This window comes from Corapipo altera, unplaced genomic scaffold (genome assembly GCF_003945725.1).
Source record: "Corapipo altera isolate COAL_440 unplaced genomic scaffold, ASM394572v1 48b, whole genome shotgun sequence".
Classification (NCBI taxonomy): Eukaryota; Metazoa; Chordata; class Aves; order Passeriformes; family Pipridae; genus Corapipo; species Corapipo altera.
In genome coordinates, this window is record NW_020884884.1 from 15,211,999 (window position 1) to 15,229,401 (window position 17,403).

Here is a 17,403-nt window from a genome sequence, read left to right on the forward strand (position 1 = left end):
AATTCTGTACAGATTACACAAAAGAGCATGCTATTCTAGAAAGGAAAGGCTATCCCAAATTTGTTGCTCAGAAAGGCACACAATAAATCAGGAATCATCTCTTGCAAGACGTGATGCAAGCAGAGCTGTGGATCCCAGGGACTGAGGGAAGAATTTAGACCACAGAGGAGAACAAAGTTGAAAGGGATAAAAGCGTCAATTATGTTGAAATCTGATACTTTGTAAAATAAACCAACTTCAAACAGACCGTTACTTAATCCCAGTTTTGGAATGGAATGCAAGCTTCCCCCCTACCCTGCAACACATGTACTACAGCACCCAGTTACTTTACCCAAAACACCTAAATGCATACAATACAACAGCAGCAAACATGACTGACAACACTAGGCTAGTTTCCTATCCACAAAACATCCCAAAGGTATGTACCAGACACTTTGTGAACAAGCTTCCAAGAAATCTAGTTGAGTCTTTGAACGTGCAGCAGAAACAAGCAGCTTCTCTTTTGCTATACTCAGTGTGATTTCCCAGTATTGTGAGATGGGCCACAAGGCATACATGCATTAAATTAGCAAGTGTTTAGATCCTGACATTCCTGCAAAATGATTCAGACTTTTGAATAAAAGTGCTTAGAACAGAAAAATAAATGAAAGAAAAGAAAAAGAATAAAATAGGTTTGAGTTCATTTGCTTTAAAAAAAAGTCTCACTAGTACTAGCAGGGCTTTGTTGAGAGAAAGCCTTTGCAGTGTTATAATCTCGTAACCAACAGAGTCTATTCAAAATGGGCAATACAGCTTAGAAAAAGAAGTGAAAGAAACTTTTTATAAAGCCACTAAAGTTAGAGCAGTAGAGACACATGGCACTCTTAATGAGCTTTTCAATACTCTTGCTGCTTATAAAACATAAAAAACTGCAGCCATTTTCTCAGCAGAGAAAAATGCACTGCTTTTATTTAAGTTATATAAACAACTTCTCTTCAGAAACCAAATTGGCATGTTAGTTTTATAGAGATTTTGATAGGAAGGCTTAACATTAAAAATATCATATGCCGTGATTTAATTGCTCCCTAGTTCCACATTAATATCACAAATGCCATAGAAAAGATGAGAAAAACAAAGCATTCCCATTTCCACCTTCCACTCCCTCCTCCCAAAGCCCTCCTTCTACATTGAAAAGAAGAAAAACTATTCATATATGCATATTCATACACATACACTCAATAAAATGTGCACTATAATTCTTCACTGTGATTTTCAAAAGGTACCATACAACATCAGTTTCTATTACACTCAATAAATGCCCACCTCTGGAAAAAAATCTGCCCAACCATTCTCAAATTTCTTAGTAAAAACAGTTTCTTATGGAATTGGTAGCTCTACACAGTGGAAAAACAATCCCATCTGGTCTATCTTTGGAATACACAGTATTCCTTGGATTTTGCACACTCCTTCCACATTCTACAAGTCCTCAATCAGACCTTGGTATCCTTCACACCATTACTGGAAACATTTCAGAATGGTACAGTATTTTTGTCTGAAGATGGTGAATAGTTTTTAAGTTTTGTACTCCAAGCAAAAGAACAGCTATTACAACTGCTTTTTTTCCTCTTTAAGAAAGATATCCTCACCTGTTCTACACACAGACAGAAGAATTGCCAGAGCTTCCTTTTCCCACTTTCATCACTTAATAAAGAAACCAACTATTCTACTCTCCATAAATGATAAAAGTCTCTGGAGTACAACAAACCAAAGCAACTAAATTTTCCATGGTTGCTTTTCTTTCCCTTCTCATCTTCTGTGGATTCCAAAGGATATGGGAATGAACAAAGCAAGGCTTCTCTTTCACAGGTTCTGCTTACTTTCTCAGCTCCCCACAGGTTAATACTGTTGCTACCACTCAATGTCCCTTGGCCATAACACACTAATAAGGGGAAAAAGTAATATTCTTCTACACTGGGCTAGGTGCTCATCACATTTACCACAAAGTCCATTTCTCCTGGATTATGCAAAGGCTTCAACAGATGGAATGGGTAATTTTAAGGACCAGCTGCAGCTCCTTAATCCTGGATACTTGTTGGAGTGTCATATTAGACTATTAAACATTGCATTATCTCCATAGTATGTAAAATATAAGCTATAGTATAAGCTTTCTATAAAGCAGTAAGAACTTGCATTGCAGAGTTTAATCCTATTAGTGTTTTGTTTTAAAAAGAAAACATTTTTCTCTTTTGTAAGATAATAATGCAACACCATCCAGTATTTAATATTCTCCCTATTTCCCTCCAAAAACTCCATAATATTAAATTAAAACATAAAGTAATAATTACCAGTTGTTACACAGAGCTTTCATGTGTTCCTGAAACTTTTTTTTACATTTCAGAAGTACTTTGTAGGCTTCTGTTCTAAAGCTTACGTTGACATCACAAACACCATTTATAAAGCTTTAAATGTAATTTATTTATTTTTTTAATATCACGTACATTTATGTAACACTGTTGTTCATTTAGTCTCCTCTTTGGTATACTGTCTTAACTGCATGACCTATTCAAAATAATGTACACAGCAAGTATTTAATAGAAGTGATTTTAAGACCTTACTTTTGTTCATTTCTGAAAAGGATTTTTTTCTAAAAGAAGTATTTTGACCACTGCTATACAGCTCAGTGATGTACTTGTGAACTTCTAGGGAAAAACTGGTGCCCAAAATAAAACATAGCAGAACTTCACATTTGTATTTTTACATTAAAAAAAAAAAATCCACTGAAATTAAAGATGGATAAGGAAGCATATTTAAGCATTGCAAAACTAACTCAGGAACCTGGGATTAAACTAAGCTACAAAATCTCGATGTAAAAGGAGCACTGTGCTAGTTCTTTGGTTTCTTACATTATCTGCTTCCTACTTCCTATACAGAAAGCTCTGGGGAAAAAGTTTATTATAAGGAAGAAACCAGTAGTTCTACCAGAGAAGCACTGAGTCTCACTACTGGTTTACTGTCCCTCTTTCCCTCTCTTAAAAATGGTTTTTAAATGCAATATTCAGTTAGCTATTTCAGAACATTCCCCAAATATCAACTGCATACCTGTGTCTCCAAAGTTTTTGTGATATTTGAATTCTCAGTAAGATCTTTGCTTTCTCAGGAGACCAAGTGCTTACCATAAAAGATAAAATTTTAAAAAAATTTAACTGGTTCCCTAAACTGTTAGGCGTCAGTAAAGTAACATTTAATCCTCTTTAAAAACAAATGGGGTTTTTTTTGTGTTTATTCTTATGCTTCTTATGCTATAACGTAGAATCCAAACTATGTTACTTCTCATGTAAAGACATTAAATAAACAATAAAAATACAAGAAGAAAAATAAAATCAGGTACATCTAATTTCACTTACAGATTAATATCTTAAAAGTTGAAATATTATGCTGATGATAGGATAAGAGATTTGATGAGAACACCTCAAGATTTAAGTCCAAATTATTGTACCAAAAGGTGTTATCCCAGCCAATCACACCACATACACCTTGACAGCTTGCTTCAAAAATTAGCAAGACTGAAAGTAATTCTTAGTTACAAAAGCTAGTACTTGCAGAACAATGACAACTTCTCCCAAGTGATTTAAGTAAATGAAAAGCAGCAATCCTTTTGTATTGACTGCAGTGACTTAATAGAGTTATTTTTAGTATTGTACGCTCTGTTGTTAAATATATGTTAATAAAAATATGTTAAAGATCTAGTCATTTTCAACTTCTACAGATCTAAAAGGGAGTTTAGAATGCCTGGGGTTTTTTCCAAACTACACCTAATATAAGGCAGGACCATATCATCTACTTGAGATCAATTTGATCATCCTTTTCCTCTCATACTACATATATCTTAATTCTCTCTGCTCAAGAGAAATTGAACGTCACATGCATTTATTTTGCAATGTCCAAAGCAAGATCTCTTGATAATTCACTGAGCAATTAAAATGCCTTGTAATTTCTCAAGTTTCCTAAGATATCTTGAAATGCCTTCCTTTTTTGAGGAAACAAATTTCAGCAGATATCAGATGAATGCATGACAACCATCTAACCAGCCTGCAGATTTAGGAATCCACATGTAGGCTGAAAAGATGCCTGCTCACACACACAACAGAGCAGTTTAAATGATGTTAAAGAAATTACTAGAGCAGCATTGATATGGTGCTCATTGTCCTATTTTGGTAAATACCTTTAGTATAAATTGTAACAGTTAAGGTGCCACTGTTTTTACTCAGCTGGTAGACACCATAAGAACCAAGGCTGTGTTAACACTCACACAAGGCTGTGTTAACATTGACACAGAACATTCCTACTTCCAGGGAGCACAGTGGATGGATATGCCTCAGTGACTCAGATCTAAGACACAAAAGAGCTCAGAGATTTCATCACGAAATTCTGCAGTGACTATTCACAATTTTAGGCTCAGATGCAAATGCCACAAGATACATATAATGAAAATAACTTATATAAGCTAATGTCTAGTTCCTGCTTTCAGCTTCCAGGAAAGATTTGGGATGGGATTGTTACAATTCAAACTTGTTCTTCTTGTGCCTTAGAGCATAGGTCAAGATCAAAAGAGAAAATAATGGTAAGATTAATTTGTGTCCCTACATCCAGTTAACTTGGTAACATTAAGCAAAAGTTTAAAAGAACACTATTCTGATATTGAAATTTACTATTTAACCTCATTTTTAGACTACCAGCTACTTTATCTCACTGCTGTCCAGTGAATTTTGCATTACTAATGAGATCTACATTCCTCTTCGTTTATTGCCATAGACCCTTCTGGTTTTACTGCTCTAAGCACAGAGCGATAGCGGAGCCTACACATATCTTTCAGCTGTTTCTCTGGAGATCTAACCTGCTGATCTTACTAGAGTGGCTTCTGATCTTACTAGAGTGAAGCAAGCCGTAGCTGACTTAGAAGCTCTATGAAAAGATAAATAAATAAATGAAAACATAAGCTGCCCACAGTCACTGCAATAAAAAATTAAAAAGCAAGGTAATCAGCTGTCCTGTGGATTTTGAGGGATCAGCCACTAGGTGGCAGAAAAATGCAGTTTAATTTTCTCATCATGATAAAGAATTCACCCAACCGATTTACATCTCAGATAACAGGTAATACTATCTATCAAGCAATGCCAGATAAAAAGATGACAGAAAAGCTGATTATCTGTCTTTCCTAGAGTATGAGCTACCTCAACTTTTTCTACTCTCCTGTAAAACCTGAAGAACATTTAAATGTTTGAAAACTCAAGTGTTAAAACAGTTAAACCCCATTGCTAGTTTTATTATTCTGGAAAGTACACCACTACAGGAGTACGATCTATCTTGTTCTGTTATCACAATATCACTCCATTTCATATTAAAATGATAGAATATATGGAGAAGTTATTTCAAGATTCAGGTATATGATGGTTGCTTTTCCACCCAAAAATTACATTAACAATAGCAGGTAGTGTGAAGACTGAAGCAAGAAGTACACAAAACCAGTGCAGGGAATTTGGAAATTACATCTGAGAAGCAAGGTTCTGAGTTGTCACAGAAAAACATCTAATTATAATTTTATATAATCCTTCAACATGATTTAACAACAAAAATGGCAGGGTTTGTTTTAATGAAATTATATGCATGTCTTGTTTGTATTAACAGTATTTTGGGGGAAAAATGGCGTTGTAATAGTTTCACCATTTTTTAAAAAAACTTGCAGTACTCAGTTCACCAGTTTGGTGGGTTTTTTAATTCCTATGGGCTTTTCTACGTGCATATTTCCTGTCTTTGTATGTACTGATTGTTTCTGTAATTTTTTCTTCTCCTTCAATGGTTATCTTTCTTTAATATTCTTATTGGGTACTTCAATTACTACAATATGAAATGAGAGTGGAAACTCTCATTTTTTCTACATTTCAATTTTTTCCTGCTCTCTATTCCTACCTTTTCAGAAAACAACACAGAACAAAAGTGTACTTCAAAACAAAGTACTTTAGAAATGATATCATGAGAAAGCACTACTATCACTGTAGCAACAAACAGAAAACCTACAAAACCCGAACTGTTTTACAAAAATTCACTCAGTTCCCTCAAGCATATTTTACATGTACTGTAGTAGCATAAGGACCTAAACAAACATTACTTTAAACCCAATCTATTTTACATTTATTTAATAAGATTAGGATTTTCTTTTTAACAGACTGAACTTCCTTTTACAAAAAAAAAAACCAACCAAACATTACCACAGTTAACCTTGGATTACTGTCCATAGTCCTTTCACATAACTACAACTGCCAGTGATAAAATTCTAGCTCAGTTGAAATCAAAGGGATTTTTGCTAAGATCCAATAATTTATTTTTTCAGATGACACTACTACAGCAATAAAGTCTCAGACTACAAGGCTTGGGTAGGAAAGCAAGCCCTCTTTATTGTACCCAAAGTTAAGTCTAACATTGTGGAAAGTAAGTAAAAAAGGCAACATAATCACAAGCCTTTCCTCCTCCACCCTTCCATCTAAAATAATGTTGAAAACCACACAAAAGCAGAAAAGATCAAGAAAGAAGCAAATTGTGTTTTGTCTTAAGTAAAAAAAAATTACGTTGAAAAAATACTGAGAATTTTCAAAGCTTCATTTGGAAGTCACAAAATTATTCTGCAGCAAATCAGCCATTGAACTGGGAAGAAACATGTCTAAGCAGAACATCTGATACAGACTGAATAAATCTGATAGAATAAAGCTCAAAATCCTTTTGAACTCCACTTAAACACTGTTCAAAGAGCAGCACTTTCACAGCGTCACAGGAAGAGTTTGCTGAATTAGCTATAATTCATTTAGCTAATAAAAACCAAACAAACACATTAAAAGATGTTTTGTATGTGTTTTCAGGTGAAATTAACATTTTTAAATGTCAAATTCTTCCTCATGATGATGGCTGAAAATCAGACAGAACTTCAGTATCACTTTAATTTCTTCAAATAAGAAAAAGTTAAGGGAACACCTGAGTACTAACACAGATTTGCTTTACAAACAGGTTCCTCGTTAATGTGACAGATTACTGCTTGGTACTTAAATATTAAGTGAAAACATGTTTACTATGAAGTCCAGACAAGTTACTTACTGAAGTAAAAGCCAAAAGTTCTTCTTCAGTTAATTTGTGTATTGGATTGTTCTTCTGGAAGTCTATACTGTAAAGAGAAAAATATAAAACAATGCTGATTTCATCTTTAGAATAACATTATGCAGACCACATTTTTCAAACTTGCGGAAATCTAAAGGACATTCTGGAAAACTGTAACAATGACAAATGGGAGTATGGTATGTGCAGAAGATGACCTCGACCTAGGAACAGTCACAGAAATAAAGAACTATTTAGAGGACCAAAATATTTTAGAGTACCTTTCCAATACTATTCTCAAGTGAAAAGTTTTGCTTGGTTTAAGCTTATGGGAATAACGATTTCACAAATCCTATAAAGTTTGAAATCCATTGTTTGCTTTCATAGAGATCTGTTTTCAGTTAAAATCCTATAACTAACTGAAAGGAAACTCCGCAAAGCAAAAAACTACTAATGCTGAAGGGTAATCTCAAACAAACACCCCCTTTCTAGTCGCTCAAGAAATGTCACCACAGGGGTCCATCTCTCACTAACCGGCATTACCACTACCTTGTCGTATTCAAAGGGGCAAAACCAGAAGAACACACAGAGGTGAGAAGGAAAACTATTTTATTCAGAGTTGGATCTGCTTACAGAGATGATAAAGAAACTTGGCTTGCAACTCTACATGGGTGGACATTCTCTTTAGACAACAGTCTACCAACACTTACAAACATACTACAAGAGATATCACCAAATCTCACAAAAAGCAACAAAGCTATAATTCAAGCTCCCTGTTAAAACCAAAGCTATCAAGCGAAAATATATCATACCACAGATCATCACCAAACCTATATAATGGCCATATACATAAGCTTAAATTTATCACACTAAATTTTGCAGAAGCCTTCATATTCTAGGCTAAAATTGCAAAGATACTTACTGTGATGATAGCTTACGGACTGCAATTACGCTCCCTATATTACATACCTTACTTTGGAGATAAGACTTTGCCCCAATCTAACTTTCCTTTCTTGCCATTTTATTAATTCTTCTTTGTACATACGATACAATTACCACTGCAGAAATAATGATCAATACTTTGAATAAAACCCTGTTACTAACCACAAGAATAAGATAAAGAATAGATGCCTTTTGAAAACTCAATTATCTTTAAAAAGTCATGGCGATCAAGAGAGGTTCCCAAGGACTAACAGAAAGCAAATGTCATTCCTGTCTTCAGCAAAACCAAAAAGAAGGATCCAGGTTAGCCTCATCTCATGAAGCAATACTTCCTTGAAGCCATTTCTTAACACATGGAGGCAGCAGTCAGCAACATTCACCAAGAGAAAGCCACACCTGACCAACTTGATAATCTCTATGATGAGCTTGGTAGATTGGAGGAGAGCAGTGGACACTGGCTATCTGAACTTCAGTAAGACTGAAAACCACCTGAACAGACAAGCCCAAGGAGTCGTGATCAGCAGTACAAAGCGTAGTTGGAAGTCCAATAACTAGTGGTGTACCACTGGGGTCTGTAGAGAGTTCAATACTGTTCAACGTCTTTATTAAGCATCTGGATGATGGGGCTGAGTGTACCCTCAGCAAGTTTCCTGATGGCACAATATTGAGAGGAGTGGCTGATATACCAGCACTTATCCTACTATCCGAAGAGATCTCCACAAGCTGGAGATACAGGCTGACAGGAACCTCATGCAGTTCTGCCAAGGGAAATGCCAAGAACTGACCTTGCTGGAGCAACTCCATCAGTCCCTCCTCACCGCAACCAATCTGTGATATGAAGGACAAGAAGGTGAGAGAGTAGTCTACATGGATTTAAGGAGAAGAAAACATGCCTGAATAACCAGATAGCCTTCCATAATGAGACGACTACGTTGGTGGGCTTTATCTTGACTTTGGAAAGGTGCTTCACACTGTCTTCCATACCATCCTCATAAATAAACTGATAAAATATAGACTAGGTAAACGCACAGCACTGTATACTGAAAACCACACAAACTGCCGTTTTCAAAGGGCTATGCCAAGCAGCATGAAGTCCAGCTGGAGGACAATGCCTAGCAGTGTATGCCAGGGATCAAATAAAGTTTGAAATCTTCATTAATGACCTTGATGACAGGACAGGATGCAAAGTCCTGCACTTAGGCAGAAATAGCCCCATGCACCAGTACAGCCTGGGGGTTGATCACTCAGTACTGAGCTTGGCAGAAAAGGACCTGGGGTCTCAGCGAAAACAAAGCTGAACACAAGTCAGCAATGTGCCCTCATACCAAAGTCATCCAAAGCCTCGTGGGCTACATTAGGAAAGTCCTGCCAGCAGTCAAGGGAGGGTGATCCTTCCCCTCTACTCAGTGCCCTGGTGAGACCATACCTGGGGTGCTGTCTCCAGCTCAGGCTCCTCAGTGCAAGAACGACAGGGACATATGGGAGAAAGCTCATTAATGGGCCACAAATATGGTAAATATAGGCAGGCACCTGACAAAGGGAGAGAGTGAGAAAGTTGGGATGGTTTAAGCTGGGTAAAAAAAGGCTCCAGGAGATCATATGAGTGTGTATAAATACCTGATGGCAGAGTGAACAGGAAATCACCTGTCTCTTCTCAGCGATGCCTAATGAAGGGACAAGAAACAGTGGCCACAAACTGAAATCCAGGAAATTCCAACAAAACAAGAGTAAAACACATGAAGGGATTATTCACAGAGGTTGTGGTGACTCTGTTGTTGGAGATATTCAAGGCCTAATTAGACATGGCTGTAAAAAGCCTGCTCTAGTTGACTGCTTCAAGCAAGGAAGTTGGACCACATGACCTCTAGAGGTCCCCTTCAACTCTCAAAAAATTCTTTAAATTTTCATTTAATGATACTTACAGTTTATATTTTTCAGCCTTGTATTTTGTTAACAAAATGAAGAACAGACATTATTATTGAAAACTAGAAATAAAGCTTTTTTTTATATTGTACTTGACAGTTTGTCCACATTGTGTGTGTTACCAGCTATCACAACAGGGATCTCTCTTGCCATCCTATTCCAGCTACCTCATGTAGAATATAAAAGGATTTATTGTTTTTCTTTTCTTTATTGTAAGGGGTTTTTCCCTTAAAAACCAATTAATTTAGTTTTCCTTTTCTTACTGAAGAATAATAAATGTGATATTTATGCTGTGTCCAGGACATACTGTAGGCTCTGAGAAACAACTAAAAGATGTGGCTGTTTAATGACTTCATATTGTCTTCATGCTTGAGTATACTAATTAGGCTATCCATAAGCTGTGAGAGAAGAAAGGAATCAGCATAGAGAAGATTTTGAGAAATGCAGTAATTTGAAGTTTATTTACATAGTAATTGAATATCCCAATGGAACTAAAAATATGATTTTCAGTAGAGAACCTTCCTCTGCTTTCACGTGCTTACAGTCAAAAATGGTCAAGATAGAACAGGTAAAATGTACTGATATTCTTTTGGTAAATTCTATCAAGGTGTAGCAAGAATGCACTTTGAAACTTTTAAGTTCTCTCCTACATCACTTATCTGCCAGCTGCAGAAAAAAAAATAAAGCCAGAGTGCCCGATGTATTTTGGTTTTCCCTTTGAAGACATGATATTAAGACATAATAAAAGAATTCTAAGAGTAAACAGCAAAGCATGCACGATAAGAAAAATTGATGTAACACAAGCATTCTTATCTCTTTATATCCCCACAAAAAGAAACAGAATTATTATCTGCGCAGCAGAGTACCAAGCCTCCATCCTGGTGGTATGGGTCTGTTCCAAATTCCAGCCTCATGATATGGGGGAACAGAGAGAAAAAAATGGAGGGAAGAGAAAGTTCTCCCTGAAGAGCACTGCTTCAGCATTTCTAAAATGGCCCTTCTTTAGGAACCACTAGTATTCAACAAGCTAGAGCAGCCTAAGAATGAGCACAGACAAAACGTTCCGGAAATTAAGGGATGAGTTTGAAACAAATTTTACCAGTGCAAATGGCATTTGGTCAAATTATTGTAGTCAAATACAGGTAGGTTGAGATGGAACAAAAGCATAATTACACCTCTTCTGAGATTCAATTTCCTACTTCTATCAGGAGGTAAGATTCTTTTTCTCATCTTTGTTTTTTTTTGGGGGGGGGGGCGGGGAGTGTTTTGCTTTTTTTGTAACTTAGGAGATGCCCTCTTTTAATAGTACTTTTCTTCATGCTTTTTTACCAAACTTTCCCCAAAGTATGGAGGGGGAGGGAATGACAATGACACATGACTACAAACAATACAGCACTGAATTAAACAAAACTGTGAGTGCGTTTACTGAATTTTCTAAAGGTATTTTTAGATTTCAAGGACAGTTTAAACAGTTCATCCCAGAGAATTTCTGCAGTTGAAATCTGAATGAAATCTAGAATCTACTGCTGTAAGATCTATGATCTCTTAGGATTTTTCATAACAACATGAAGAGAAGTCACTAATCATCACATCATTCAGTTTTGTCAGGTATTTTCTGTTCACTCTTGAATCCTGTCTTAAGGAGTTTATTGAAATAGAAGAGGGAAAGAACACAATGAGAAACAGATGTTCTTTAGGCAGATAAAACAGAACCTTGGAGTAAGAGAATTACAGGAAAGGAAAAAACTTTAACTAAAAAGCTGCAAACGAGGTTACATGCTAAGAGATTGAGTGCTAAGTTAACAGGAACAAAGAGTATTCAGAAAAGAATTAGTTTTGGGATGAAATAGCTGAAACACTGTCACGGTTTAGCCCCAGACAGTAACCAAGCAACACACAGCTGCTCGCTCACTCATTCCCCCACCAGTGAAATGAGTGTAAGAGAACTGGAAAAGTAAAAGTGAAGAAAACTCATGAGTTGAGAGGAATTAATTCACTGCTTTCCACCAACAGGCAGGTGTTCAGCCATCTCCAGAAAAGCAGGGCTCCATCACATGTAACACTTACTTGGGGAGACAAACACCACCTCTTCAAATGTCCCTCCCTTTCTCCTCCTTTCCCCAGCTTTATACACTGACTGTGTATAAAGTTCCATATGCTATGGAATATCCCTTTGGTCAGTTGTCAGCTGTCCCGGCTGTGTCCCCTCCAAGCATTTTGTGCAGCTCCTCACTGACAGATCATGAGATACTGAAAGGTCCTTGACTTAAGGTAAAAATTACTAAGCAACAGCCAAACATCACTATGTTATCAACATTATTCTTGTGCCAAATCCAAAACACAGCACTGTACCACCTACTAAGAAGAAAGTGAACTCTGTCCCAGCTGAAACCAGGACGGACACTAAAAGCAGTGACTAAGTCTTCATTTAAAACTAACTCAGTGCTTGAAGGAAGATAAGAGACCAACAAAAATAATGCCAGCCTTTAAAACTGGTGTCAGGGGATCAGTGTAACTACTGGCTTGCAAGCATATAATCCGTTGTAGGCAAGTAAGGAAAGACTATAACGAACAGGACTTGAGATACATGGACAAATGCAACGTGAGTGGGGAGAGTCAGTCAGGCTTCTGTAAAAAACAAACAAACAAACAAAAAACCTAAAACAAAACCAAACAAAAACCCCAGACCAAAACAAAACAAAAAATCAAATCCTGCATTATAAACCTGTTGGAGGCTTTCAGACGGTTTAACCAGCATGAGGATACACGTAAGATGGTTGATGAAATCAACTTGGATCTCTAAGACTTTTTTTTGAGAAGTTCCTCACCAAGAAGGACTTCCAAAGAAACTTAGCATTCATATGAGATAAAGGGAAATGTCTTGGCAAAGGTCAGTAACTGATTAAGAGATAGGAAATGGTATGGAGATGGTCACTGGTATAATCCCGCATAGGTTTTGTGCTGTGATCCATGTGCTCTAATATTACTAAAAAAACTGGAACAGGAGAATGTATAGCAAGGTGAGAAAACTTGCAAATGATATGACATTCTTGAAGTGGAGGTGTGAATAGACAATAAGGAGCTGCAGAAAGACCTTACAGGAAAAAGGGGCAATAAAATAAAAATGCCAAGCAATGCACAATAGGAAACACAGTCTCAGTGTCACAAAAAATGACAGGCTCCAATCGGACCATTTCTACTCAGGAACAACTCATTAGCCCTGCAGCTGCATAAAAACATTAGCTCAGTACTAGGCAGTTGTTAAACAGACAAATCAAAATGTGAATAATTAATTAGGAAAGCAATAGAGAACAACACACTAGGGCATATTACATTAAATATACAAATCAATAACCTAAAGCTTACATAAAATATTACATAAAGCCTTTGTCCATCCATGAATAGCACATTCTGTTCTAGACCTTTCATTTCAAAAGCAGCGATTCTGTATTGGAAAAATTTCAGAAACAGACAGCTAGAACAAGTGTTGGTTTATCATGAATAATTATGTTTTATGCCTTACAAACATCTACAAAAGGAATGTCTGACTAGGTTAGGTCTAATCAAAGAGGGACATTGCAAATGTTCTCAAAATTGTCAGGAAGTAAGAGAGTGAAATCACTAAATTAAGCTACTGGCAACTAAAACTACCTGAAGGAGGTTTTTTTGAACAGCAGACAAAATATTTAGACAGACACCTTTGCCAAAAGATGCTACTAATGCAAGAAATTTATGTGGTCTTAATGAAAGATGGCAAACATTTGAGAGATCCATTGAGGGCTGCAATGCAAACAAGTCGGATTAGGCTCAGGAAATCACTGGTCAGAGGCTGGGGAGGTATTAGGGAGAAGGGAGCAACACAAATTTGCTCTGTTATTATTCACCTTTAGGTATCTTCTCACAGTCAATCTTGAAGTCAGAGTATAAAGTCAGATGGATGCAGATAATTGCTGAGTTTTTGCTTGCTTATGGCACATTACCTCTGCAAGTGCAGACAATACAATTTCAGGTTCCTCAGGTAACTGCTTAAAACTACAGTTAACCAGCATGAGATACACTGTGAAGAATAGATGGGTCAGTCTTTCCACATAGGTATTTTACGAGTATTTGCCGTATTTCTATGCAGCTTTACCAGCTGTGTTAATTTTGTGAATGAAAAAGAGCCAGACTCAACAAACTGATCACTTTACAAGGATTTTCAAAGTCTCACAAAGGTACTTCAAGCGACTAATGTTTTTTATGTGAGCATTCTGAATAGAAGTTCATTTTCCCAGTGGAATCTCTTCATACAGTTTTATGTACTAATGCACAAGAATATATTTTGTAGCAATTATTTTGAACAGCCATAAAGTGATCATTGTGAGATCACTATATTGTCTGGCACCTGGAATTGGTTTGTTTAAAAAAAATAATTTTTACTTACATGATATGTTTGTAAAGATTAACCAGAGTGTCAAAAAGTATTTAACAGAAAAACCTTCATCACACCTTCAAAGCTGTCCAAGATTTCATGTCATACCTTTTACTTTCATGAGACGTGTGTCAGCTCTGGCATTAATAACCACAGGATCCATCATATCTAACTTTACTCATGCAAATGTAGGCCTTTAATCTAGCTACCTGCCTGTGCTTCCTTCAGAATCCATGCAAAAATACAGATAAATTCAGGGAGGGATTCAATCCATTGTAAAATAATAGCCTGAAGTTAAATGAATCACACTCTGCAGGTGCTGATTTCTCCACTGAGTAGAGAACAAACACACAGCTGTGATTAGATTCTCAAATTTCAAGTAGCTAAATGTTTTCCTGTTTCACCTACTCAAGTTTACTCAAGAGGTTTCCATTGCCAACACGTATACTGGGCTTTTATATATTTTTTTTTATATAATTACTCAATTGATTCAAAAGCTCATGTTTGGTAACTTTGTTAAAAATCCTTTAGTCTTAATGCTATTTAGTGCTTATGCAGTTGCTTCAAGTACACTTCTATAGCTCATCAAGTAAACTATACAACAGATTATTAAACAATGTACTACTGTAAAATAGAAGTTAGGCTTCCTAATTCCTTACCGGTTGAAGCCTGGTGCACAGCCTTTGACTGCACTGAGGTACCCTCCAGTATAACATACTACTGATCCCTGAGAGATAGTAAAAGATGAAGAAACAACCAGCAGTGAGATATTTCTCTTTGCTTTCTTAGACTTTTCTATAGCTGTAACTAATTTCTAAAAGCTTTCCCCTTTTAAAAAATGGTGATTCAAGTGATGAGGAGGGATTTTCTTCCCTTTAGATTGAAACTTTAATGTATTTTTCCATCAGCCTCTGAAAGTTTGACTTGAGGCTCTATACAAAGTTTTGGCCACAGTCTTAAGGCCTGACTATAAAGTAAATTTTATACCATCATGACTAATTATTTTCATTTAAGATATCAAAAAAGCGAAACAAGCCAAGTGATATTTTTGCACCCCTGGGACTTTCTTTTAATATTTCCTTTAGATTTCATTACTACTGCAGTGAGACCATTTGAAGACACCTCTAGACACTTTCTTCCTATACAGTAACTACAAAATCTGATTAGAGTGAAATAGGAGGCCTTTGTGTAAGCAAGGCAGACTGGGGTGCTTCTTCCCCTCCCTCTACATTTTGTTTTAACTAAAATTTCATTATCATAAGAGGTAAATGTTTTCTTTTACATTTAGTTCTGCAAATAGTATTTGGAAGAAAAGGAATTTGTAGAGAAGAAATAGGATAGCCAAACATTTTAAAGGAAAACTGCCTCAAATTACAGATACCACAAAGAACTGGCTGGGTACAGTTACCTTTGCTAGTTTTTTTAATATAAATGGATTACTGATAAACCAGTTCTTTCCTAAAATCAGTGTAACAAAGAGAAGTTTTTAAAGAAATATCTAATTGATTCAGGCTTATATATGTTATTTACAAACAGGCTTAAGCATACTGCATGAGAAGTTGCTTGAATTTTTGTCAAGACAGCTGGTACGAGATATTTCCAACCTTTAAAAATATTTTATATCATCTTAAAATGTTATTGGGGAGGGGGAGATAAAAATGTTTGCACTGCTACTGTAATAGCACTCTGTTTAGCCATTTAATCATTGCAACCTACTCAAAATGAAATTTATTTTACAGCAGGAAACATTATCTATATTCAGGGAATTCCATAGTATCCTACATAATTGTCATGATATATTTTTCAGAACTTGTGACAATTTTCAGTTTGTTCTGCTGTCCACAAGCATTTCCGCATGTTGCTGATTTTGACTTAACATTATTTAGATATAAAAATCTTAGTTGAATTAAGGGGCATTTTTGTGACATTTGCTGTAAAACAAATATTAGCAAGCAGAACGAAATGCATAGGAAAAAAATTTGCTTACATTTACTTTTTTTCTTTATTTGCAGGCTGCCTTTCTCTACCAAACCAGATCAGTGTCTGAAAGTGTATTTGCCTTAGGAAAAAAATCCACTGCTGACAATGGCAGTCAACAATAGAAGTCACCAGTTCAGGTCTAACACCACCTTAAAGTATAGTCAGAACTGCTCTGGAAACTTATAGGAATTCTGAAGTCAACTCACTAACTATAAAAGGAAGCATTTACTCTACTGAACTGAAGTCCTCACTCATGAAAGAGAAGCACAGAATCTGTTACACCTAAGGCTTGAGAAGAATGTTTTGCTAAAAAGCCAATGCTAAGTGCTTTAACATGTATATGGCTTCCTTGCAAAGTGATATACCAATAGCTGGCATAGACACCAAGGGTACAGCCAGCAATCCAAGCCTAAACTCCACTCAGGCACAAGAACAGTTCTCAAAGCTGGCATCCTACTAACCTTTCTGCAACATGGCTGGATATCAAATCTTGTCTCCATCTCTGAGTGAAACTATTTCAGTTACTTAACATTACCCCACCCATTGAATGGCATTTACTATTCCTATACAGAAGCAACACTGGATTTTGTTTGGTCGGTTTGCTTCATTTTCTTCTTGCCTTGAGTCCTGCAAACTCCCATACCACTTGGATTATAACGTACACACACAGCTGGCAGTCAATACGGTTTCTAGCCACTATTCAGAGCATGACAGTGGTAGTTTCTAAGTGACATACTGTTATCAAGAAACTCACTGTGCAGCTAGCCAATGTAAAATTCAAATTCTACCCTTTAAAAAAAAAAAAGGAAAAAAAGAAAAAAGAACAATAGGCAAATTAAAATTTTCTTCAGAAGTGTGGGATAATCTGATGAAGTGAAGGATAATCTGAATATAAGACAATACTGTGTTAAAAATAAAGCGTTCATGAAAATGCTCCTCAGGAAGGGGAAGGCTTTGCCTTGACTTCAGTCAGTGTGAAAAACTAAAGTGTCTGGGCTAAGAATATATGTCAATTCACTGTTCACTCC

At 36.3% G+C, this 17,403-nt stretch overlaps 1 protein-coding gene across 1 annotated transcript in view; it reads right to left on the minus strand.

Moving 5' to 3' along the window:
• The window catches only part of TTC27 (tetratricopeptide repeat domain 27), a 123,447-nt gene that overhangs the window by 72,944 nt on the left and 33,100 nt on the right, over positions 1–17,403 (minus strand). Inside the window, exon 9 of the mRNA XM_027641652.1 lies at positions 7,123–7,189. Within this exon, the coding sequence (XP_027497453.1) occupies positions 7,123–7,189 (67 nt within the window). The remainder of the gene's footprint in view (positions 1–7,122; positions 7,190–17,403) is intronic.